Source organism: Artibeus jamaicensis, unplaced genomic scaffold (genome assembly GCF_021234435.1).
Source record: "Artibeus jamaicensis isolate MK-2021 breed Jamaican fruit bat unplaced genomic scaffold, CSHL_Jam_final contig_519, whole genome shotgun sequence".
NCBI classification, from domain to species: Eukaryota; Metazoa; Chordata; class Mammalia; order Chiroptera; family Phyllostomidae; genus Artibeus; species Artibeus jamaicensis.
This window is the reverse complement of record NW_026521871.1, coordinates 8,611,564-8,639,256: the sequence shown is the minus strand read 5'-3', so window position 1 is coordinate 8,639,256 and position 27,693 is coordinate 8,611,564. Positions and strand designations below refer to the sequence as shown.

The 27,693-nt window shown below is 37.3% G+C and overlaps 1 protein-coding gene across 1 annotated transcript in view; it reads right to left on the bottom strand.

The window, feature by feature from the left end:
- The window catches only part of DNAH12 (dynein axonemal heavy chain 12), a 229,017-nt gene that overhangs the window by 17,147 nt on the left and 184,177 nt on the right, over positions 1-27,693 (bottom strand). Inside the window, exons 62-69 of the mRNA XM_053669550.1 lie at positions 16,046-16,204; positions 15,740-15,884; positions 8,615-8,765; positions 8,156-8,409; positions 7,809-7,949; positions 3,204-3,341; positions 1,801-2,034; positions 1,335-1,523 (exon numbers count right to left, since the gene is read on the bottom strand). Coding sequence (XP_053525525.1) covers positions 1,335-1,523; positions 1,801-2,034; positions 3,204-3,341; positions 7,809-7,949; positions 8,156-8,409; positions 8,615-8,765; positions 15,740-15,884; positions 16,046-16,204 — 1,411 coding nt within the window. The remainder of the gene's footprint in view (positions 1-1,334; positions 1,524-1,800; positions 2,035-3,203; positions 3,342-7,808; positions 7,950-8,155; positions 8,410-8,614; positions 8,766-15,739; positions 15,885-16,045; positions 16,205-27,693) is intronic.

Sequence of the window (27,693 nt, the reverse complement as noted above, 5' to 3'; positions counted from 1 at the left end):
ACTTTAACACTGCACTGTGAAGAATAGATAGATCTTCCAAACAAAATATCAACAACAACATTGCCTCTCTGATTAAGTCAGCACACAACTGTCTCCAAAACCTTTATGTTGTGGCTGGTTAGAGTAATTCTAAGTTGGTGAATTGCCAACTCAGGTTCCATGAATGTCTTTCCACTGTCTTTGAAAGTCATACATAAATATGGGCAGGGGACCTGAACAGACATCTCTCCCAAGAAGACATACAAATGGCAAACAGATATATGAAACAATAGCCATTGTTTCATAGCTATTGGGGACATGTAAAGCAAAACTACCATGAGATATCACCTCACACTTGTTGGAATGGCTATTATCAACAAGACAAGTGATAACCAGTGTTGGAGAGATTGTGGAGAAAAGGGAACACTCATTCACTGAGAGCTGGAATGTAGGTACAACCACTATAGAAAACAGTCTGGTGGTTCCTCAAAAATTAAGAATTCAGTTACCATATGACCCAGCAATCTCTCTCCTGGGTAATTACCTGACAAATTCAAAAACGTATTCGCAAAGATATATGCACCCCTATGTACACTGCAGGTTTATTCATGGTGGTCAAAACATGGACACAACCAAAGTGTCCTTCAGTGGAGGATCAGATAAAGAAGATGTGGTACATATATACAATGGAACGCTAGTCAGCCATAAGGAAAGACGAAATACTGCCATTTGTGACAACATGGATGGACATTGAGACTATCATGCTAAATCAGTTAGAAAAAACGAAGAACCATATGATTTTACTCATATGTGGGACATAAAACTAAAACTTGTGGGCACAGACAACAACGTGGTGGTTCCCAGAGGGAAGCAGAGGAAGGAAGTCTGGGGTGAAGGGGGGCCTAATATATGGTGACAGAAGATGGTTTGACCATGGGTGGTGGGTACACAATGTACACTTGAAACCTATATGATCCTATTAACCAATGTCACCCCAATAAATTTAATTTTTAAAAGAGCCTTGGCTGGGTACCACTTCTTGACTGACTTGTTTCTCAGTGAGAATGCACAGAGGTGAGGCAGGAGCAGGAGCAGGCTGATGGAGCTCCGCTGCAGCTGCAGCCGGTCTTCCACAAGAGCCATGCACAGTACTTTAAATTCACGATCTCTTTAATGTGCGCAAGAACTTATTACCACTCTGTAGCTTTGGACACTAATGTTCAGAAAGGTAAAATATCTCACTCAAGGTCACAATGCTCCTAAATTAAGTTTTCAGATTGCCATTTGAGTATCATTTTGATTTAAATTTATAAGCAACATATTTTAAAACATTAAAATGGTATTTTAAACATTACCTTTTGGAGAATATCTTTGGTAATTTCGAGCAGAATCTGGTCAGTACTGCCCGAGGATCCTGTCTGTTTAGAGCCTCCCTGGGTGAGGAGCAAGGACTCAAAGAGGACTTTTGTTTGTTGAAGATCTTTGGAGATATCAACATTCTCATGTAATCCAAATACCTCAGGGTGTTGAGTAAATGGAAGTTTCTACCAAAATAGATTAAGCAAGCATCACATTTTCACTGGACACATTAATTCATAAGGTGCACATGTACAGACCAAAATGGGTTAAAAGTCAACTAAACAAACAACAAAGAAATCAAAATTTTCTAATTTTCAATAATTATTAGAGACAAAAGTTACTAAGAATTGATTAAAATCATAATACTTATTTACCCCAATACATTTCTAGGGAATATTTTACTACTTGCTATTTAGAAAAATTACACTTAAATCTAACCTTGTTTTCAGTGGTATTAGTTACCTTAATGAATTCAATGTAATCATTATAGGTGCCTTTGGGAGGTGCAAAATAGTTTCCACTGGGAGAAAACTTATAATGAGGGTTTTCGATTATATGTGCATTATAAAAGTCAGCCAGCATCGTTAAGAGGAGACGTCTGTCCCAATCATCTGTCACTCTTCCTCCATAGTTACACTCCCCAGTCAGGTAAGAGATAGCTTCAAATGGAATTGTGTCATATTCATTTATAAATAACTGAAACAAATGAAACACAAAATGAGAAAAACAGTCTTTCACTTTATTTCCATTTTAAGGTGGCATTAAATATATGTCAATCAATAACCTCTGAATATACACAGAAGTGGGATTGAAAGAATTATCTTCATGGGTTATCTGTGGGTGAAGTTTAGAGGGCCTCATGTCATAAAAGCCCTCATTATAGCAGAAAACTTAATATTCTGTGTTGATCTAGCTGGGCAAGTTCACTTCCTAGCTTTCGGTTTTCTTAAAAATATGGATAACACCAACCTTCCAGAATTGCTGTGTGAATTAGAATTGATATAAGTAATGTGCCTAGTTCAAAGTCTGAGTTAGTAGAAATTTACAGTGAGTTTGTTTGTTTGTTTGTTTGTTTGTTTGTTTGTAGGGGCCTGCTGACCACCGAAATGCCTCACATTGTGAATCCCAACCTCTGTTACAGCTAAGGCCTAGGCCTGTGACGTAGGCTTGGATCCCCAGATGCATCCATCCTAGAATGAACTAGGGTTTATAAAGCAACAAAGTAGAAACAGCAAAAAAAAATTTTTTTTATGATATCAGAAAGATGACCAGTGTGTGTGGTAGGTATGTGAGCTGCAATGTCTAATATTCAACAAGGGTAGAGGCGCTGCTCCTACCAGACAAGGTATGATTCTGGATATGGCTCTGGATACCTTGGTTCTCCAGCCATCTTGGTGATTCTGTGACCGACCCAATATTTGTTCAATAAATTCCTTTTCTACTTAAAGTAGACAGCCTGTTTCTGTTGACTGATGAACTGAATTGTAGATTTGGCAGAGTGGAGGAGAAGAATAGAGGTTAGTGAAGACCTACATAAAGCCAACATCGAAGGCTCTGCAGAAAGACAGAACCAGGGTCCTTGATGACAACACTATTGCCGAATCAACCAACTCCAGAGCCTGTCCTTCCTGTGTACTTTTTATAATTTGAAATAAGTTTTATTATGATTTAATGCAGTTTGAATCAGGTTTTCTATTATTTGTAGCAGAAAAAAATCCAGATGAAGCTGGTGCTCCATTAAACCATAGTTATAATTACTATCTACCCATCTATTAGTGATGTTGGGAGAACTGAATAAGTTATTCTAAGTAAAGGGTGTGATACACAGTTATCCTCCATTAGGGTTAGTTCCTGTCTAATTTTACCTGTAACTGTTGAATACTGATACGTAAGTCTGATTCATTAAATCCATATGGAATATTCCAACCAAGAGGACCAAATTTCTTTCTCTCTTGCACAAGTGCATGAAAAAAACAAACTCCAAACAGCAACTTCTCCCATGCCTTTAATATAAAAATTATACAAGAAAAAATTCTGATCAGATTTTTAAGTTAAATGAGTGGTCTTTCTTATTATAACATTCTGTGATCATATATCTCTAAAAACTTCTACTTAAAAAAGACATGCTAAAAAAAGAAAAAAGAAACATTTAAATGCTCTAAAAAAAGACATGCTAACTAAAATAATGTTTACTATAAAACTATTAATATTATGACTTAAAACTTCCAAAGCTAGACAAACTGCAATAATAATAAGTGTTATTAAAATATAACAATTCTACCACTTACCAAAGTATTGGCTAATAATACTTTGGTATTGTTCACAGATATTTATAACTTCAATACTTAAATGGTACCCTATAGACTCACTGGCATATGCTTGAGATTACAAGTGCAGGAGAATAATTAATTATTATGATATAAATAAATGCCAAAGTATAGCTTCTGATTTTGTGACTTTCCATTTGGAGATTTAAAAAAATATTTATTTATTTTTAGAGAAAGGGGAAGAGAAGGAGAAAAACATTCATGTGACAGAGAAATATTGATATGCTACCTCTTGCACACACTCTGACTGGGGACTGAACCCACAACCCAGGCATGTACCCTGACCAGGAATCAAACTAGCGACCTTTCGCTTTGTGGGATGATGACCAACTACCTGAGCTACATTGATCATGGCTGGAGATCAATTTTGAAACCACTGTTTAATTACTCTGTCCATGACATCTTCATACGTGTGACATGCATGTCATATGAGCCTCTCACTAAGCATGTGTCAGTGCTCTGGAGAATGGCCTCCCATCCCCTTGAGGTCCCCCTACATAAATCTCAAGTATGCTATGTAGCATGTATTTTAAGTTAGACCATCTCAAACAACTCCAAATGCAGTAAAAATCCATCCAGTTATTTTAATGAGATTCAGTAGCAGAAAATGTTTCTATACTATTAGAATGAAAGTATACCATGGCTTAACTGAATAGCCGTATCCTTGAAATGTTGTAAATAAATCAAAGCATATTTCACATATACTGGATGAATGCTGTGGTGATACATTTATAGGGGAAAAACATTTGTCAATAAGAGCAAAAAATAATTTAGGTATATTTCCCATGTTTTTTCACATAATGGGTTTCTTGAGGAGGTAGCAATTTCTCTGCTTTTTTAGCTTGTGCTTGTGAGCCATGAAAGCTCCTGTGGTGTCAGAGAAATCTTAGGAACAGAGTACAGAAAGATGCGTACTTAGGATGAGAGGCTGTCTATCTAAGGTGAGTCTGAACGCACAAAGAACTGCTTTCTACAGCTGTGGCTCGATTTAGAGATGGGCTGAAGAGATATATGTGATAAAGACAGATAAAAGAATCTGTCAGTCCTGTTATTTAGATTCTTAAAAAAATAAATAAATAAAGATCCAACATGGTGAAGCAAGTGAAAGCTACACTAACCTCCTCCCAGGACCAAACTGGAATTACAACTAAATTTAAAAAAATCATCCTGAATAACCAACTGAACACTAGCTGGAGAGAAGCCTTATAATTAAGGACAGACAGAAGAAACCACATCACCACAAAAAGACTAGTAGGGAGTGTGAAGGCACAAAGGGGTTGGCTGGGCTCCCACGGGCAGCAGCTGAAATTCCAGAGGGTTTCCCCTGAGAAGTGTGGGGCCAAAACCCCAACCTAGGCTCCTCAGCATACAACACCAAAACTGGAAAAGGAACCCAAATAACCTCCAGCTGTGAAAGCAGTGGGGTTTCAGTCACCAGGCAGAGACCACTAGAGACAACAGAGAGCCAATGCACTAAAATTTCATTTGCAGCCACTTACCCTTGGCTCTGGCAGTGGGAGGGCAGAGTGGATAAGGGATATGTGAGGAGAGTCTGGGTTGATAGCTCTGGGGAGAGAGTGGAAGGATCAGGTGCCAGGATCCCTGTGCTGAGTCATTCCCCATACTGCAGAAGCCATCTTTCTAGAGCACAGCACTCTCCTCCATGTGGCATCAGCTTGATTCATGAGGGAAGCAATAGCCCCACCCACATGAATCCCTCTTGCCCCATCCTGTAAAATTTAAGCTGAGCTGCAGAGTACACCTTGAGGTTATATCAGTGATTAACCCTAACAGGGAAGACAGATTGCTGGAAGTTCTAAGATTTTAGCTTACACTCCACCAGCCTGGTACTGGTACAAGCCAGCCTAGGTGCTCAGCTTGGTTCTTTCTGCTCATACCCAGGCCCAGCAGTAGGAGCCACATGCTGTGGATTGCTGATGGCTTCAAACAGGTTGCCCAGGGCCAGTCACAGGCAGCATCTGACATAATTCTGCACCAGAGTATTTGCAGATCTACCAAATCATAGAAAGAAATACAAAGAAGTGGCCAAAATGGGAAGAAAAAGAAAAGGCCCCAAATGAAAGAACAAGATAATTCTTCAGAAAAAGAACTAAATGAAAAGGAGGCAATCAATTTATAAGATGTAAAATTTATAGTAATGATTATACTCAACAGCATGAAAAAAGACATAGGAACCATAAAAAGGGGCAAGTCAGAAATAAAGAATGCAATACTTGAAATAAATAATACACTGGAAGACTAAAGCAGTTTGTTAACACCAAACCAGTACTGCAACAAATGTTAAAGGTCTTGCTTTAAGAAAAAGAAAAAGAGGAAAACAGTCTAACAAAATGGCACTACATATGTATCTACCAATAATCACCTTAAATGTAAATGGCTTAAATGCTCCAGCCAAAGACATATTTGAACACAGTTGGAATAATCATGCTACCTAATATCAAACTATATTATAAGCCCACAGTAATCAAAACAGCATTGTACTGGCATAAAAACAGACACATAGATCAATGGAATAGAGAGCCCAGAAACAAATCTCCACCTTTATAGACAATTAATATATGATAGAAGAAGCAAGCACATACAATGAGACAAATATAGTCTATTCAATAAACTGTGTTGGGAAAACTGGACAGATACATGTAAAATGATGAAACTAGAGTCCTGGCTGGTATAGCTCAGTGGATTGAGCACAAGTCTGTGAACAAAAGGGTTGTTGGTTTGATTCCCAGTCAGGGCACATGCCTGGGTTGTGGGCCAGGTCCCCACTAGGGGGCACATGAGACACAACCAAACATTGATGTTTCTCTCCCTCTCTTCTTTCCTTCCCTCTCTCTAAAAATAAATAAATAAAATATTTTTTAGAAAAAGATGAAACTAGATCACTGTCTTACACCATACACAATAAATTCAAAATGGACCACAGACTTATTGTTAAACCAAAATCATAAAAATTGCAGAAGAAAACATAGGCAGTAAAATCTGACATTGTTCGTAGCAGTATTTTATCAGCAAGGGAAACAAAAAAAAAATAAACAAATGGAACTACATCAAACTGAAAAGTTTTTGCACAGCAAAGGGAATCATCAACAAAATAGAAAGACAACCCACAGAATGGGAGAACATATTTGCTTGCCTACACATCTGATAAAGAGTTCATATCCAAAATTTACAAAGAATTTACAAAATTCCACACAAACGGTTAATCCAATAAAAAATGGGCAAAGGACCTGAACAGACACTTCTCCAAAGAGGACATATAGATGGCCAATAGACATATGAAAAGATGTCCAACATCACTAGTCATCAGAGAAATGCAAATTAAAACCACAAGGAGATACCACTTCACACTGGTCAGAACGGCTATCATCGACAAATCAACGAACAACAGGTGCTGGCAAGGATGTGGAGAAAGGGGAACCTTTTTGCACTGTTGGTGGGAATGGAGATTTGTGTAGCTACTGTGGGAAGCAGTGTGGAGATACCTCAAAAAAATTAAATATAGATCTGCCTTTTGACCCAGCAATCCCATCTCTGGGGCTATAGTCAAAGAAACCCAAAACACTAATTCAAAAGAACATAAACATCCTTGTGTTCATTGTAGCATTATTTACAATCACTAACTTATGGAAGCAGCCCAAGTCCATCAGTAGATGAGTGGATGAAACAAGTATGGGACATTTATTTACACAATGGAATACTACTAGGCTGAAAAAAAGGAAATTTTACCCTTTGAGACAGCATGGAGAATATTATGCTAAGTAAAATGAGCCAGTCAGAGAAAGGCAAATACCACATGATTTCACTCATATGTAGAATATAATGAATAAACTGAACTAATAAGCAAAATAGAGACAAATGGGCTTTGTCTCTATTTCAAAAACACTAATGGGCTTTGGTTTACAAACTAAGATACATTCATTTATTCAGCAAACATTTATTTGACTGTCTACTACTTGGGAAAAAGAACACAAACTATTGGGAATAAAATGATTGACAAGATAGGTATAATTTCTGTCTTCTCAAGAAATGCCTGAAGTTTAACATTATTAAATAAAATATTTATATTTCCATATTTTATCATTATATAAACATATTTTAAAAGTTTCAGAGGCTGAATATTACCAGCTCCTTTCCTGGGCATCCATTAAAAAATTGATTATCAGAAACTGGGTCAGTGAGATATGATTGCAGGAGATTTAGCCGAAGACCCGTGGGAGGTTCATTAGTCATTTTTACTCCATTCTGTAGAATTGTTACTGGGAACTAAGGCAAAATAAACAGAGCATTACTCAAGAAAACCAGCTGGAGTCCTAAAAATGCATACACCAGTGGGTTAAAAATAAACATAACAGAAGACTGTAGAAATGTTTTTAAAACCTCATAAAGTGAAGCATTTAAAACTTGATTAAGATATACAATGTGAGAGATAATTACATAAATGTGTGGAACTCCATAGGAAATAAACATACTTTTGGAGTTGGATAACTTGTGAGCCAAAGCCTAAAGGATGAGTTACAGACTTCAGGGGTAAAGTCTTCACATATTTTTTCCAACATGGGCATCCAGGAGACAGCAAGGTGACAATTCTGTAGGCAAACCCAAGTTCCTTCTTCTATTGCTGCTTTAATCATTTTTGTTGCAACTGGTCCTTGTCCCTGTCCCAGTGAAATAGCTTGAAATTTATTTCCAGACATAGCTTTATCATTTGCAAATTTCAGCAGGCCTAAGAGGGCACAAAATAAATGGCTTCACTGCTTACTCTAAAATTATAAAATATGCCTTATGTTTCAGTAATAGATATTTAATTGGAAAATTCTAGTGACCTTTTCGTATAAATGCCAGATATACTGATTTATAGTCATTAAATTTGACATTAAGCATGATATTTTAGTTATAATTTCTTTAAAGTTGACAGTATGTACACTTACTGGCCATGGGATCTGCTCCAGGAGATAGCACAAAGATTAAGGGGCTGGTGCAGTTTGAATCCAAGTAACTCTTTGTCAAATCAAATGGTGGAGGCTCTACAAACTTTTTCCCCAGTTTGTCAGTTACATAATTTGTTATAGCTAAAGTTATCTGTTAGAGAAAAGATATGATCTTTAGAGTAATTGTTATTTCACATAACAATCTTATTACTGAAAACCAAGAGTAAAATGTGAGTTTAATAGCCAAGAAAAGCATGCAGGGTATCATCAAAAGCCTATTAAATTGATGACACAAGACTAACAATCCAAAAGAAAAATTGACAAAAAGAATGAACAATTCATAGAAATGAACTAGAAATAGATCTTATACCTGTGGAGAGATGTTCAACCTCATTCAGCAGAGCAGAGACCTCAAACTGTCCCTCTTCTTTGTCTCCTTTTGGTAATAGAACCCCAAGTTTTCCCAACCTTTCTTGAAGCTTGATGTGGCCATGTGACTAAGTTTTGGCCAGAGAGATACAAACAGAAATTATAAGTGGATATTCCAGATCATATTTTTTATAAGAAAGCTGTTTGCCTTCAACACTCCTTTTCTCTTCAACAAATGGAGTTTCATAAGCCACACTCTGAGGGACTTCTCTAGAGAGAAGGAACTTGAATCTCTAAAGTGATTTCAAGAACTTGAGCTAGTGCACCAGCCCTTAAGCATTTGCTCTGGGCTGTTTGGAGAGAAATTAATTAATTTCACTTTTATTTAAGCTACTGTATTTTGGGTCTCTTTGTTACAGCAGCTTAGTTTATAGCTAAAATCACAAAATATAAATTATAACTATACTTAGATACCATTTTCACTTCTCAGATTGTTATATAAATGGAACAAAGCTAACCTCTGTGCATTCACTCCTAGATTGTTTATTTCTTCACTGCAGGCTGAAACCTGTTAGCTCAAAAGCCCACCAGCACCAAAATCAAAATTTTACATATTCAGTTTTTTTAAACATAGCCCAAATAATCAGACTTTTAGCCATTTAGAGCCTGTCTAAATGTTGGGCTGCACCAAATATCTACTAGTCATAGTTAAAATAAACCCCAGGACATTAAGACCCCAAGAGTCTGCTGCCCTTCTGAACTCTGATCCAGAGATTCCCAGCTGCCAGTGTTGCTAAGCAACACTACCTAGACATCCCATAAGCCCCCTCTCTTTTGAGAGTTTCCTAACCCTCCTTCCCTTAGAGTAGTGAACACCCCCCCACCCCACCCACCATTCCAGGCTTTTTGACAGACTCCTGCTGTGAGAGATTTTCCCTTCCCAACTTGCAGACCATCAATTTTCATCCAATGATGTTCATGTGTGCTACTGCCACCTTGTAGGTCATATCTTTTTCCTTCACCAGCCTCCAAATTTCCCAAACCCTCTGCACAAATTGTCAAAGATCCAAAAATTTGGCGATGTACTTTATGGGCAAAAGTGTGGGTACAAAGACATATTCATTTACTGCTGTGAAAGAGTAACCTGTTATAATGTTCACGGAGGACAATTTGACAATATCTATAAAATTACCAATGGGCAGCCCTGGCTGGTGTAGCTCAGTGGATTGAGCATGGGCCTACGAACCAAAAGATCGCAAATTGATTCCCAGTCAGGGCACATGCCTGGGTTGCAGGCCAGTTCCCAGCAGGGGATGCATGAGAGGCAACTACACATTGATATTTCTCACCTTCTCTCCTTCTCTTCCTCTCTAGAAATAAATAAAATCTTTTTAAAAATAATAAAGAATCATAATTTTAAAAAATTACCAATGGGCAAGTCCACTGACCCAGCAATTCTATTCCCAGGACATTCTATTCCGAACAATTCTATTGTTCAGAAGAGGGTGTTGCACATGTGAGAAATGACTTTTGAATAAGGTTGTTTATTGCAGCAGTTTTATAGTAGGTAATATATAGATGTTGTAAAGATGCATTAATAGGAACTGGCTAAAGAAATTATGGTATAATCTTACAATGAAATACCATGCAAAAGAATGAGAAAGCTCTTTATGAACTGATAGGGGAAATAAAAATATGTAAAACAGTGGATGCTACCATTTGTGTTAAGAACGAATGGGGCCCTGGCCAGTGTGGCTCAGTTGCTTGGATGTCATCCTGCAGACCAAAAGGTCAAAGGTTTGATTCTCTGTCAGGACATACACCTAGTTTTCAGATTTGATCCCTGGTCCAGGGGATGTATGAAAAGCAACCAGTTGATGTTTCTCTCTCATATCGATGTTTCTCTTCCTCTCCCTCTCCCTCTCTTACCCTCTCTCTAAAATCAATAAACACATCCTCGGGTGATAATTTTTTAAAAATGGGGAAATTACATGTATGCATAACAAGATGGAATTAATTGCCTGAGGGGAAGGATGTTGAGTAACTCAGAGATGAAGACTGAAGGTACATTTTTCACTGGATTCATATATTCATGTGATTCAAAACAGTGTTTCAGTTTTGAACCACAGGAATATGTTACTTATAAATTATATTAAAGTTAATAAAAATAAAAGGCTATTCCTCAACATTAGCAGCAGCAAGTAAGCAAGTAAGCAAAAAAATGTATTGGGTATTATCTTCTAAATGCTAAACAACATTTCTAAAATGAAAACTGTAGGAATTCAATGAAAAGAGGAGAGAGAATCAAAGGTGGCTGCAGTACTGGAAGTTTATGGAATAGATGAGAAGAAATAATGGAGCTTTATATATGAATAATTTTGTGCAGTTGTGAGCAATTCTGTAGTTTGAAACAATGTAAGTTTCAAGGACAGTATAACAAAGGAATGTCAGAAAAGAGGCCTGATTAGTCAAGGTAATAAGACTGTCAAGCTGTATTTTTATTATTACCCTATAGGTATTAAAAGTTCAAGTACACTAGTGGTGGGAATGCAAACTGGTACAGCACTGTGGAAAGCAGTGTGGAATTTCATCAAAAAACTAAAAGTAGAACTACCTTTTGATCCGGCAATTCCACTGCTGGGATTATACCCTAAGAATCCTGAAACACCAATTCAAAAGGACCTATGCGCCCCAATGTATGAACATTGTGACATTTATAAAATTTATCAGCATTGTTGACAAAAGCCAAGTGCTAGAAACAGCCTAACTGCCCATCAGTAAATGAGTGGATAAAAAAATTATGGTGCATTTACGCAATGGGATACTATGCAGCAGAGAGAAAGAATGAACCCACCCTTCACAACAGCATGGATGGAACTGGAGAGCATTATACTTAGTGAATTAAGCCAGGCAGTGAAAGACAAATACCATATGATCTCACCTATAAGTGGAACCTAATCAACAAAATGAACGAGCAAGCAAAATATAACCAGAGATGTTGAAATAAAGAACAAACTGACAGTAACCAGAGGAAAGCGAATAATGGGAGAAAGAAGGGGAAGGGTCATCAAGGAACATGTATAAAGGACCCATGGACAAAGACAATGGGGTGGAGGTAGGATTGAATGTGGGAGGTGAGAGTGGGTAGGGCAGGGGAGAGTAATGCAGGAGGTATGGGGACAACTGTAACAGAACAACAATACATTAAAAATAAACAAAAAGGCCACTAAAGGCTAAAAAAAGCTCACAATGATGAAGCAGCTTTCTATTTTTCTTTAATAACTTCCCATGAACAAAGATGAAATTCTTTTTATTAATTTTTTACCATTAATGCCATGTACTGTTTTTACTTAGCACAGTAGATTTTTCAATATAGATTTTAAGGAAGGGGAGATGCTGAGGACACAGAGATGTGGCTTCTCATTAGTCTATGCAATGGCCAGAGGCAATGCTCCCTGAGATGATATAACTGCAATCAAGTATGACCATTTTCTATAGAAAAAGTACCTTGTGCCAGTGATTTAATATAAGAAAAAGTAAAATGACTTTTCCATAAGATTTGATCCTTCCCGTAAGATACTCTAGAGAAGAAATTATAGAGTTTTGAGCAGTCCTGGAAATGGACTTTGTGATAGTTAATTTTATGTGTTAGCTCGGCTAGGACACAGTACCTAAATATCCGGTCAGATACTAATCTAGATGTTGCTGTGAAGCTATTTTAAAGATGTGAGTAGGCCTTGTCTGATCAGTTGAAGAACTTAAGAGAAAAAAGAGTGACTTCCACTGAGGAAGAGAAAATTTATGCCAGCAGACTGCCTTTGGATTTGAGCTACAACATCAACTCTTCCCTGAATCTCTAGCCTGCAGATTTTGGACTTGCCAAGCCTCTGCGATCATCAAGCCAATCCCTTATAATCTCTCTCTCTCTCTCTATCTCTGGTTCTGTTTCTTTGGAGAATCCTGACTAATACAGGCTTCAGTGGAATTTAGTTTCACTCAATTATATTCAACTCAATTCACAGACATTTATTGAGCTCCTACCATTTCATTCACCAGGCACTGCTTTAAGTCTTAGAAATATATAGCAAAATAAGACACGGGTCCTGACTTCAAGATGCTCACAGTCTAGAGGGAAAATCTAACAAATAGATATTTACTGTATGTTCCACTGTGGTAAGCGCAGTGATGTTTAAGCACAGGCTCCCAAGCATAGCAGGCAAAGAAATAACCCCACATGTGTTATTGAAGGAATGTCTCCATTGGCCATCAGGGAGCCATTCAGTGGAGTGCAAACAGGCAAGTGTTTCCCAGATGCAGAGGTACACATTCTTCAGTTTACTATAAACAAGGAAGGTAATTGGTGATAAAATAATGAATATAGTGTTATTTTGGCCTTCAAGGGTCTTATTGTCTAGTTCAAGAAATATGTATACACACAACTATAACTTAAGAAAGAATGACTCAACTTTTAACAATGTATTGGGTTGGCTAAAAAGTTTCTTATTTTTTTCCATATGATGGTTCTAGTAGTGCTTAGTTGTCTTTAACTTCATTCCAAACAATTTTGCTAGATTGTATTGTGCCAGTTGTGAATTAAAAAAAAAAAAGCTTATCAAAATTGGTGGGGGTTTTTGCAGCCATTTTAATATTGAAGATGGAAGAAAATATGTAACACTTTTGGCGTATTATGCTTTATTATTTCAAGAAAGGCAAAAATGCAACGGAAACACATAAGAAGATTTGTGCAGTATACGGAGAAGGTACTGTGACTGATCAAACATGTCGAAAGTGGTCTGAGAAGTTTCTTGGTACTACTGACACATCAGTACATTAGCTAAGATTAAAATGAAGGAGAGAATCCTAGAAGCAGCAAGAGATTAGGGGACAGTCACCTACAAAGGACTTCCCATCAGACTGTCAGCGGATTTCTTAAAAGAGACCTTACAGGCAGGAAGGGGCTGGAAAGAAGTATTCCAAGTCATGAAATTCAAAGACCTACATCCAAGATTGCTCTATCCAGCAAAGCTTTCATTTAGAATGGAAGGGCAGATAAAGTGCTTCTCAGATAAGATCAAATTCAAGGAGTTCATCATCACAAAGCCCTTATTATATGAAATGTTAAAGGGACTTATCTAAGGAAAAGAAGATAAAAAATATGAACAGTGAAAGGACAGCAAACTCACAGTTATTAAGAACCACACCTAAAACAAAAGCAAACTAAGAGGACAGCTAGATCAGGAGCAGAACCATAGAAATGAAGATCACATGGAGAGTTATCAACAGGGGAGAGGGAGGAGGAGAAGGGGGGAGAAGGTACAAAGAATAAGTAGCATAGACGGTAGGTAGAAAATAGATAGAGAGGGCAAGAATAGTATGGGAAATATAGAATCTAAAGAACTTGTGACACATGGACATGAGATAAAAGGGGGGAATAGGAGGAGTGGGTATGCAGGGTGGAGGGGAATGAAAAAGGGAGAATGGGACAACTGTAATGGCATAATCAATAAAACATTTTAAAAGTAAATAAAAAGAAAAAGAAAAAAAGAACTCAGTTCTGGATTTATATAATAAGAAAGAAAAATATTGTCTGAAAATAAAAATTAAAAATATAGAAAGAGAAACATTGCTCACACTCCCTAAAGCAGAGGTCATGCATTTATTTACAAATTTATGAAACATTCTCAATATACAAAGAAATTGTGCAAAGTACAAAAGAGCTTTTTATTTCAAAAAAGCAATTAAGTGTACTAATTGTTCCATGTTACCACTTAAAGGACACATAATTAATTCATCATTCCTATTAATGCCTGTGTGCTTTTGTGTGGCTATCTTTGGCTATCTCCAAGTGCTTTGCCAAACATTTATTTTATTTTTATCCCTTGTTGTGAAACTGCAAAACATCTTTTATGGCAGCCTGGAGAAGCTGACACTGGTTTGGAAACGAAATATGAAGGACCCACGGACATGGACAATGGTGGGGGGACTGATTCTGGGAGTGGGGGCAGGCTGGAGGTGGGCAAAGGGGGGAAAGTGGGACAACTGTAATAGCATAAACAATAAAACAAAAAAGAAACTATAAATATAATAAAAAATAAGCAAAAAATGATGGCATTAGCAGTCAAAGATTTAAAAACTGTCATTATAATTGTGTTTAAGTATTTAAAGGAAAACATAAAAGGAAAAATAGAATATATATGTATTCTTATATATATCTCCAAATGAACTTTCTAGAGAAGAAATATATACTTTAAAAATAATTAACAGCCCTGGCTGGTGTGGCTCAGTGGATTGAGTACAGGCCTGTGAACCAAAAGGTCGCTGGTTCTGTTCCCAATCAGAGCACATGCCTGGGTTGCAGGCCAGGTCCCCAGCTGGGGGCATGTGGGAGACAACTGATCAATGTATCTCTCACACATTGATGTTTCTCTCCCTCTCTTTCTCCCTCCCTTCCCTTCCACCTAAAAACAAATAAAATATTTTAAAAAATAACAGAGTATCAGCCACCTATGGTATAACACCAGTTATAATTCATATTTAATTGGAATAATGGGTAAGGTGGCTAAAAATATTTGAAAAAATAATAGCTAAAATTTTACCAAGTTGAGGAAAACTTTAAACCTACAGATTGAAGAAGCTCCATGAACCCTTTAGAGCATCTGAAATAAGGGTTAAAGAACCAAATATCAATAACCTTAAACCTAGTACTTCAAAAATGGCAAATTATCTGGTTCCAAATGGGACATATTTGTCTATTACCTTATCAGGTCTTAAGCACCGAAGAATTATTATTTTCTGTAGCTCATTTAGCGTCTGATCCATTGGTGCTGGAAGTTTAGCACTGTGTGGCTCTTTACTGTCATATATTTCCCGCCATTCATTTATATATTCATTAAAATGCTCCCTAATGGAAAAAAGATGAATAGTTATTCTTTCACTGGGGAAAATTTATAGAGAGATTGTTGAGCAAGGAGAGGAATCAAGACAGCTATAAAACCATTTAAAATCACTAGAAAACAAATTTATCCATCACCATTCAGTGCTAAGTCAAGTTTAAACAATTACCTGAGTCCTTTGAAGGCAGGAAACTCACTAGCATGACAAATTTCCTCCCAACTTTTCTCTGGTAACCACGTGGGATCAGGATTTTTCTCAGTACTCTTAAGACTTACTCCTCCAGTTAAAAGAAACATGAATTCCTGGTAGTCAATCTCTTTCTTTGCCCTGTATTCCCAAAATAAAGACTGGTATAAATTGCTGATTGAACAAATGAATAGATTTCTGCTTTTATAGCTTGGATAAAATAAATAGGACTTACTTCCCTTACTGCTATAAACAACTAGAAAACTGGAAAAAATGAATGAAACAACTATTTTTGGAAATTATACAATAGCCAGTACAGGACTGAAGTCCCTTTAAAAAAATAGGGAGACAAATAAGGTGATCCTTGTGATTGCCTCAGTATCCATGGTGGAGGCATGTTCCATACCATGTGCTCATCAGGGAGGAGATCTAAATCGGAATGTGGCGGTAATGCTGAGTTGAATAGATCCATCTCTAACAAAGTTAAGTAAAGCTGAGGTGACTGGAATTTGTAGACAGAATACCAGAGAGGAGAGAGATGCATGAGGAAAAGAGCTCTAGAAATCTGGATAGGTTTACTAAATTCTAAGTCACAGGTGAGTAGAGTAAACTTCCAGGATGCCTGGCAAACTGTATCTGGGGAGCTGTAAGCTGAATAGCTATCAGAGCTCACACAGACATAGAAATATGAATTTTTGCCAACTAGAGTTGAATCGTTGTTCAACATGAGAGGAATTTAGTGGTTAATTCAGAAGGACCACTCCTTAATAGTGAAGCTAACCTAGCCTTAGAAAAAGTCTACCCTAAAACTGTCTTAAGAAAACTTAAAAACAAGCCTTGAAAAGATCAAACTAATCCAGTAGTAATTTAATTACCTGAAAAAGTAAAGTCTAATGCTCTTCAAAGGAACACAAAACCCCCAGCATTTACTAATGTTAAATTCACAACATCCATAAACATCAGGAGAAACATCAGTCAATAGATACAGGCATAGAAGTGATAGTGATAATACTACAAGCAGACAAAAATGTTAAAAGCTATTATAAATATGATGGGTGTTAAAACAAAACATAAAGATAATAGAGAGAAATAAGCAATATAAAAAAACCCAACCAAATGCAACTTCTGGAGATAAAAAATACAAAATCTAAAAACCCCACTGATTCTTCTCCCCAGATGTACAGAACTTAAATGGTTCATCACCAGTAGATCTACAGCATAAGAATGTTAAAGAAAGTTTCAGAGAGATGGAAATTTGAATCTACATAAAAGAATAAAAATCTCCATAAATAGTAACTACACAGGTAAACATAAAAAGCTTCTTTTCTTTTCATTTAAGTGTCTTTCAAAAACAATTGACCATTTAAAGCAAAAAAAACAGTGTGCTGTGGGATTTGCAACATACATACAAGTAAAATATATACTGTATAAAACTATATGCATAGTTTTGCCTAAAGGTAGACTGTGAAAAGTTGAACGGTATACTATAACCCTAAAAAAATCACTGAAAGAATAAAACAAAAATTTACAGCTAGTAAATCAACAAAGGAGATAAAATGAAAAATACTTAAGTCAAAGAAAAGAAGGTAAGGAAATATGGAACAAAGAAGAGATGAGCAAAACAGAAAAAATTGTAAGATGATATATTTAAACATAACTCTATTACCTTATTGAATACAAATGATCTAAACAATTTCACTAAAGTTACTGATTATCATATTGGCTAAAATAAGCAAGACCTAATTACGTGCTGTCTATGAAAATAAAGTTTAAACATAAAGATACAAATACCTTAAAATTATGGAAAATAAATATACTACACTAACAGTATTCAAAATAAAGCTGGAGAAGCTATATTATTAATACCATACAAAGTAGATTTTGGAGCAAAGGGTATTACCAGGGATCAAAAAAAAAAAGGGCAAGTCAATTTATTAAGAGAACACAACAGTACTAAACATTTATGCATCCAATAACATGATCAAAACACAAAGCAATACTGACAACTGCAAGGAGAAATCTCTGTAGAGAACTCAAACCTCTCTCATTGATTAAACAAGCAGATAAAAAATCAATAAGGATATAGAAGATATATAGACCAGTTTGACCTACTTGACTTTTATAGAAATCCCGCCTAAGAACAGCAAAATACACACTCTTTGCAGGAGTGTATACAATGTTCATGAAGAGATGATATTCTAGGCCCTATAATGTCTCAGGCATAAAATTTCTGGAATAGGAAAAACTATGGAGACAGAAAGCAGATCGGTATTTACTGGGGCCTGGGAGAAGGAACAGGAACTGGCCAAATTCATACAAGGAAACATTTTGAGATGATGGAAGTATTAAAAAACTAGATATTGGTGATGGCTGCACAATTGTATAAATGTACTAAAAATCATCTAACTGTATTCTTATGGGTGAATTTCACAATATGTCAACTAAACCCAATAAAACTGAGAAAAAAGAATAAAGGGGACCTCTATTAAATAACTTTTATTTATATTAACAGGAAAAGGTACAAAAGAGCATTTAGCGTTTTTCTCTGTGTAAGAAAGGAAAATATGAAAAGACTTCTATTTACTTAGAATTAAATAAGTAAATTTAGTTACAGATTAGATGAACCTGAAGAGAGAATTAATAAACTAGAATAAAGATTTGAGAGGTAAAAGGGATAGAAAACATAAATGAGAGGGTAAAAGACATAAGGAATACATGAGAAACTCTAGATATGAGTAACAAGAGAGGAGAAAGAAAATAAAGAATAAACAATATTTGCCCTGGCTGGTGTACCTCAGTGGATTGAGCACGGACCTGTGAAGCAAAGGGTCATGGGTTCAATTCCAAGTCAGGGCACATGCCTGGGTTGCAGACCAGGTCCCCAATAGGGGACAAATGAGAGGCAACCACACATTGATGTTTCTCTCCCACTTTCTCATTCCCTTCCCCTCTCTCTAAAAATAAATAAAAAAATATACTTTAAAAAAATAAAATAAAAATAAACAATATTTGAAAAAATATGACTAGTTTTCAAAACAGTTGAAAACAATCACAAATTCCCTATGAGTTCCAAGTAGATTTAACACCCCCACCCCAAAGAGAAACAACAACCCACACTATAAGAAGTTTATATGGTGGCTACCTCTAGTAAGTAGGAAAAGGCTAGTAGAGACTGAGAAAGAACACAAGAGGGAGCTTTGGGGATGCTGGTAATATCTATTTCTTGGTCTGGGTGATAATTTAATTATATGAGTTTGTTCACTGTAGTCATTCACCAAGCTGACACTTAAGCCTTGATTATTTTTCTGTAAGTTATACTTCAATTTAAAATAATATTAAAATAGAGCACATCTGGGCACATAATACTAAGACCTCCAGACACTAAAGGAAAGATACCATCTTAAAAACAGCCTAAAATAAGCCCTGACTGGTGTGGCTTGGTGGCTAAGCGTTGTTCCACAAAGCGAAGAGTCACTGGCTCTGTTCCTGGTCGGAGCATGTGCCTGGGTTGAGGGTTTGGTCCCTGGTTGGGTGGCCAATCAATGTTTCTCTCCCTCTCTTTCTCCCTCTCTTCCTCTCTCTCTAAAAGACAAACAAATGAACGAACCCCCAAAAACAGCCTGTGATAAAAGACACCTTATTTTTAGAAGAAGAGCAATTGAAAACAATGGAAGCTAGAAGACAGTTTTAAAGCACTGAAAGAAAGTCTAAACCCAGCAAAAATACCCTTTAAGAATAACATCCTTCAAAAATAAGGATGTTTTCACACAAAAGAGACTAAGAGAATTCTTAACCAGCAATCATAATGAAATACTAAATGAAGACTAAACAGAATACTAAAGAGTGTTTTTCAGGTAGAAAAAGCAAATTCCACATGGAAATTTTAAAAATAAAAAAGGAATAAATAGCAACAAAAAGGGTAAATATGTGGTAATTTAAAACAAAGATTTATTATACAGAAAAACATATCTTGTAGAGTTTAAAATATAGGGGGTATGAAATGCACAGGGACAGTTGCAGATCAAAGAGCAGGGGTCAACGGAGATAAAATGTTCTAAATCTTTGCATGTTTGGGAAGAGGGTAGAAGTAACAAATATAATTAGACTCAGTTATTTTGAAAACGAATGTTGTCATTTCTATGTTAATTACCAAAGGAAGAGAAAAAGAGGGCACAACTATAAAGATTCAAGAGAAGGAAAAATTAAAAATTAAAAATCAATTTTATAAAATGATAGGAAAGGACTTCTGTTTTCTGGCTAGAATATAGGAAGCTTGGAAGTTATCGTTCCTGTCTTCACAACAAGAAAAACAATGGAATAAACTGAAAAGCAGCCACTCTTCTTAAATCCCTCAGAGAACCGAGGTCATAGGACAAACTACTACCCCCAAACTGGAAGGACAGACATGAAAACACAGAGAATCACAAATTACTGAAGCAGGAAAACCCTTCATGAGAACCAATTACCTGAATAGGAAAACTTATACGGTAATTTACAAATTGCTAGAGGCTCAGTATGGAAAAATTTAAGTTAAAACTCCAGGTCAAGCCAGTTGAGTTGTAGGATGACCTCTGCACTTTTGTAAGTTCCACCTCCAGAAGCCCTGACAGGTTATCACAGTGATTACCAGCGAAAAACCCTCACTGCTTCTGGCAGTGAGAGGGAAAGAGCAGGCATTGTGAAACATACTCACAGCACTCTGCTCTTCTTAACAAAACCTTCCCTTGACAGAAACTATTTTAGAAGAGCCTAGTGAGAGGGTTACTTCTAGGCCCCTACATAGGGAGAGGGAAAGGCCCAACTCCAGCCCCCTCTAGGCTTCTACTTAAGGGAAGGGAAATATCGAACCACAGCCCTCTCTAAACTTTCTATCTCATTTAACAGGTAAAAATACAAGAAGTACTCATTAAGATCACAGCTAAGAAGCACAGGCTCACTAAAAAACTGAGACCAACTTATAGGAATATAAAACACTCTTCCTTCCCGTGTACATTACCACCATGTCAGTAGGGATCAGGAAGTACAAGAGAAAGAAATGCGTTTCTCAAAACTTATTTAAAAAGAAGTCTCTATGGCCACAAAACGACCACAGGGAGACAAAAACAAGGACACCAGGGGAAACCTTAGTCTGACACCTATAGCGAGAGCAAACAGTAACCACAGCCTAACTCCTTGTTAGATGAACGTAAAATGTCATATTATAGGCCTATTTACCTTAGCTCTTCTTACCCAGTACACCATATCTGGCTTTCCACAAAAAAATTAAAATGACAAAAACACAGTTTGAATGGTCAGAGTAAGCATCAGAACAAGGCTCACATGTCAGAGATGATGGAATTATCAGACAGGAAATTGTAAACAACTGTGATCAATTCGCTGAGAGCTCACACAGAAAAATGGACAAGAACAGATGAGTAATGCAAATAGAGAGAGGAAAACTCTAAGAAAGAAATAAAAGGAAGGGTTAGAAATAAAAAAAAAATTGCAACAGAAACAAAGAATTCCTTTGATGGGCACATGAATAGACTGCATGTGGCCTAGAAAAGAATCTGTGACCTTGAAGAAATGTCAGTGGAAACTTTCAAAACTGAAATGCAAAGAGACAAAACTAATGAAAAAGATAGAACAAAATATCCCAAACTGGGGACAATTACAAAAGGTGTACACTGTGTAGTGAGTCCTTGAGTAATGTTTCATTCAATGTGGTTTTCTTCTAACATTGAAGAGATGCTGTAGGAACTTACTTACATCAATCAGCCTACAGTAAAGTTAGATTTGTTATATGTCATTTCACTTAAAGTCACAGAACCCTGCAACAACGTTCGGGGGAGGGGGAGGGGTTTACTGTAAACATAATGGGATCACCAGGAGAAGAAAAAGAAACAGAAGAAATATTCGAAGTAATAATGACAGATTCTTCCAAAGTTAGTGATAAATGACAAAACACAGATCCAAGAAGCTCAAAGAAATACAAAGCAGGATAAAAACAAAAAAAATCTATACCTAGGCATAATAAAACCACCTTACCTATAAAACCAAGGATAATAACAACAGCAAACTTTTCTTCAGAGAGTAAAACAAAATATTGAAAGTGTTGGGGGGAAAGCTACCAACATAGAATTCTGCATACCACTAAATTATCCTCCAAAAAGGAAGAAGAAATAAAACATTTTCTCAGACAAAAATGAAGGGATTTGTCACCAGTAGGCTTGCCTTACAAGACATGTTAAAATAAATTCTTCAGAGAGAAGGAAAGTATGTAGGTCAGAAAGTAGGATTTAGACAAAAAAGAAGAGCGTTAGAAAGGAATGAGATGGCGGCAAGGTCGGTGGGAAGTGAATCCACTTGCTCATGCACCCAACTGGGACACCTAGCCAATCGTCCAAAGAACACAGTGAACAGACAATAAAATCCCAGGTGATACGACTGTGGAAGCCAAGGTGTGGAGAGGCCACTTAAAACAGGCGCTAAGGAGGTCTTACAGGCAGATAGGGAGGTCCCTCAGCTTTGTGACGCAGGCCCTCAGCTGTTGCAGGATGTTGGAGAGCTGAGGGAGATCCCAGACTCCGCCAGGAGAGAGATCTGGACACGGAAAGCCCCAGGGGTGGAGGTGGGGATAAAAAGGCAGCAAGTGACACACACACAGCAGGCAGACTACCCCGGCTGGGGCGGTGGTCGCCAGTTGGGACAATACCAGAGAATTTGGGGGGCTGGGTGACACCTGGAGCTGAGACAAGAGAGGGGCTGCGATTGCCCATGACCCAGATAGATTTGGGGACTATCTAGGGAGTTGGACTGTATGGAAAGCTGGGCAGTGGCTAGTAGTGGCAGCAGCATCCAACGGGACATTTTACAAAAGGGAAACTGAGCCGCCATGCCAGGACCTTGTGCACCCAGAGGCCAGGACAGCGAAGAGTGAGGAGTGTGGGCATGATCTGCTCCCACTCAGTGCACCTCATGGACTGATCAAAGGGGTGCAAAATGAGGTGGGTCATCGGTGCCAGCCTGGCACAAATGCGCAGAGTGGAACACAGTAGTCTTAGGGCCTGGGCTGGAAACTGGGCACCTGTGATTACTGTAGCCCAGACTGAGCCCCATCCTTGCAGAACCACAGGAAAGGAAAAAAAAAAAACCAGAGCCCAGCCCCCATCTGCTGCCAGGATCCAGGAAGACCTGCATAACCGGCTTGGCAGGTTCAAAATCAGCAGGAGGATTTTTTTTTTCTAGAATAAGACAATAAGACCTAGAAGCTGTGAGAAAACCACAGACCAATCCAGAAAAAATTCAGAAGGTGAATACCAACAGCTGAGACAAATTTCACTTTGCTCTCCTTCAAAATTTGCATTTTAAAAAATTTCTCTTCTTTCCATTTATTTTTTGTCTTGTTTGTTTTGCTTTTGATTTGTTTTTTAATTCTCCCTTTCATGTTGCATTTTAATTATTCTTTCACTTCACTCATATTTCAAATAACACACTACTCTTGGTCTTTTACTTTTTATTGTTTTTATTCAGATTATATATTTCTTATCATACTATGGTTATTCCAAATCCCACACATCACCCTCCCCTGGTCTTAATCCACTTCACTATTTTCCTGAATCTTATCACTGTTGTGGTTAACTTTATTTTCTCTCACACTATGCAAAGTTTCTATCCCTTACTCTCACTATTTCTCTTTCATCTAACCTCACATAAGCATTCTTCTTTCTTAAATTAACTCATGTTCCTTTTCCTTTGTAATAAGAGTCTTATTTCTTTTCCACCTTTTATAAGCAGTGGCTAGTTGTGTGATATACCACAGTTACTGCTGTATGCCCCCATAGGACCTCCTATCTGTTCACTACTTGTTAGTACTTTAAGTCCCACAAAATACTTTCCTGCTGTCTTACTCCACTTTACTTTCCCTCTGCCCCTGTCAACTGAGTGAGGCATTTTATTTCACTGTTTTCTCTCTCTGTTTTTTTTTTCTCCCCCCTTCCCTCTCTCACTCTGGGCTTTACTCTTTACTCTTATTAGTTTGCTGCCCTCATCCTCTCAAAATCATTTTTCTTTACTGTAGATATCTCATATTCACTTTTCTACAATAGTCTTATTCCTCTTCCACCTTTTTAAAACTTCATTCAGCTGTTGTTGCTATTGACCCTGCCGTGGTTTTTGTGCAATTTTGCTCCTGTTGCTCCAGTGCCTTTTCAATTTTACTTCAACTCTCATGTTATGCATTTCCCTCTTCTTAACCCACTGTTCACAATGCCTTTTTGTGTTTTACTTATGTTATAAATTTTGCTCTCTCCCTCTCTTTGCCTTGGTTATATCCCAAATCTTATCAATTCTCCTCCCTCTTATCAACACTAAACATTTTTCACTTCTTTAGTTATCACATATTCTCTTTATTATATAATATGTACAATCTCTCTTCACCTTTATTAATCTTATTTCAATTGCAGTTGAGATTGCTGATGTGGTAGGGGATTCTTCTTGCTGGCATAGGTTTGGTTGTCTAGTAATACTGCTTTGTTAACCAACACCTGTACAACAGCATACAAGAGAAGGTGGGCATTGTGAATACCAGTAAACATGCTGGAGGGGAGAACCAACAACACAGAAATCACCAACAGGTAAACCCTAAGTACAACAAGAAACCCCACACAAATGGAAGAAAAGGCAACCCTAGAGCACCCAGACAAGGAGATCAAAGAGATGGCACCATCGAGTCCCACAGAATTCTTACCACAGAAATTCACCCTTTGAAGACAGCTGAAAAAGCAGAGCTTCTCGATTTGCAGAAACAAACAAACAAAAAAAGAGTCCCCTAAAATAGGTAGACAAAGAAAGAAACCTCAATTGAAAAAGATGGAAAATTACATAGTAGAACAGCTAAATGAAATGGAGGCAAGGAAACTATCAGATATAAAATTCACAAGAATGGTTATAAGGATGCTCAAGGAACTCAATGAAAACTAAAGGAACTGAGTGGAAACTACAATAGCATGTAAAAGGAAATGGAAACTATAAACAAGAAATAGGATGACCTGAAGAATATCTGAATTAAAAAAAATACACAAGAAGGAATTACAATCAGGCTGGATGAAGCAGAGGCTGAATTAGTGACCTGGAAGACAAGGTAGAAAGAAATACACAGGTGGAGCAGCTGCACAAAAAAAGACTAAAAACATATGAAGACAGCTTAAGGAAACTGCAGGGGAATATGAAATGCAACATTCGAATCATAGGAATACCAGAAGGAGAAGAAAAGAAGCAAGGGATAGAAACTCTGAAAAAATAATGACAGAAAACTTTCTGAAGGAGAGGGGAAAAGCCATGCAAGTTCAGAAGCACAGAGGGTCCCAATCAAGATGAACCCAAGGAGGCCTACTCTAAGATAAAAAATAATTAAAATGCCAACTTTCAAAGACAAAGAGAGACTCTTAAAGGCATCAAGAGAGAAACAGGAAGTAACATACAAGGGAGCTCCAAAAAGGCTATCCGCTGATTTCTTAACAGAAACACTACAAGCCAGAAGAGAATGGAAAGAAATATTCCAGGTAATGAAAACCAAAGGCCTGCAATCAAGACTGCTCTACCCAGCAAGGCTTTGAAATAAAATGGAAGATGAAATAAGAAGTTTCCCAGACAAAAGAAGGCTAAAAGAATACACCCCCACCAAGCCAGCACTATGAGATATGCTAAAGGGACTGCTTTAAGAAGAGGAAGGAAAAGAATGTGTGTGAAAGAGAGGAACACAGGTACAAAATAGATAAAATGGCAATGAATAAGTATCTATCAATAATAACCTTAAATTCTAGATTAATCCTCAGATTAATCCTCAATATCTAAAATTAATCCTTAGATTAATCCTCAAATGAATTAAATCAATTAAATCCTCAAATGATGCAATCAAAAGATATAGGGTAGCCCTGGCTGGTGTAGCTGAGTGGATTGAGCACAGGCCTGCAAACCAGAGGATTGTAGTTCAATTCCCAGTCAGGGCACATGCCTGGGTTGCAGGCTGGTTCCCTGCAGGCCAGTTCCCAGCAGGGGATGCACAAAAGGCAACCATACATTGATGTTTCTCTCCCTCTCTCTTTCCCCTCTAAAGATAAAAAAAAAAGATATAGGGCAGCTGAATGGATAGAAAACATGACCCACACATATGCTGCCTACAAGTGATCCACCACAGAACAAAAGACTTACAGACTGAAAGTGAAGGGTTGAAAAAAAGATTTCAAGCAAATGAACAGGAAAAGAAAAGCTGATGTAGGAATACTTATATGAGACAAAACAGACTTTAAAAGAAAGGCCATAAAAACAGACACAGAAGGACACTTCAAAATACTCAAGGAGAAAATCCATCAAGAAGACATAAACATTATAAACATATATGCACCCAATATAGGAACACCCAAATACATAAGAAAAATCTTGGAAAAGTTCAAGAAAGATATAGACAGCAACACATTTATACTAAGGGAGCAACAGAAACTCTCATTTTTTTTTGCTGGTGTAGTGCAAAATGGTATAGTTACTTTTGAAGACAATTTCTTACAAAACTAAACATACTCTTAATATGTGAACCACCAATCATATTCTTTGGCATTTCACCAAATGAGTTGAAATCTACATGCACACAAAAACCTGCACACAAATGTTTATAGCAGTTTTGTTTATCATTTCCAAAACTCAAAGCAACCAAGAATTTCTTCTGTAGATGAACAAATAAACTGTGGTACATCCATACAATCAAACATTATTCAGTGCTAAAGAATAGTGATCTAGAGGTTCTGGCTAAGATGGAAGCATAGGTAGAAACCCTTCATTTCCTTGTACAACTAAAAGAAGGATAACAACCAATCTAAAATTAATAAACAACCAGAAGTCATAGAAAATCAAACTGCTTGGAACTCCAACGACCAAGGAATTAAAGAAACAGAACAACCAGACCACTAAGAACCTGTGGAGAAGAGGCGGACCACGTGGCGGGGGAGGCTAAATGGGAAACTGAGACAGAGCTGACTGTGGACTACAGTGGTTGCTGCAGTGGGAGAAACTCCTAGTCTCACATGAGAGTTCCTTGGAAAGTGGGCTAAAGCCAAGCAGGCAAGCTGCATTGTTCCCCCTCTGACTCTTCCCCCACAGGCAGCACTGCAGCAAGGAGAGTTGCCCTGCCCTGGTGAATACCTAAGGCCCTGCCCTCTTACAACTTAACAGGTGCACCAAGACAAAGAAATATGGGCCAAATGAAAGAAAAGAGCAAAGCTTCAGAAAGAGAGCTAAGCAGAGGAGATAGCCAACATATCTGACAGAGAATTTAGAGCCCTGTTAATCAAAATGCTCACAGAACTGATTGAGCTTGGTCAAAAAATGAAAGATACCCAAAATGAAATAAAGCAAAATATTCAGGGAACCAACAGTTCCCTGAATAAGAAGGAAACCAGGATTCAAAGTAAAAATTTGGAACAAATGGAAAAAATAAACATCCAACCAGAACAAGATGAAGCAACAAGAATTCAAAAAAGTGAAGAGAGGCTGAGGAATCTCTAGGACAACCCAAAACATTCCAATGTCCTAATTATTTGGTGCCAGAAGGAGAAGAACAATAGCAAGAAATTGAAAACTTATTTAAACAAAAAATG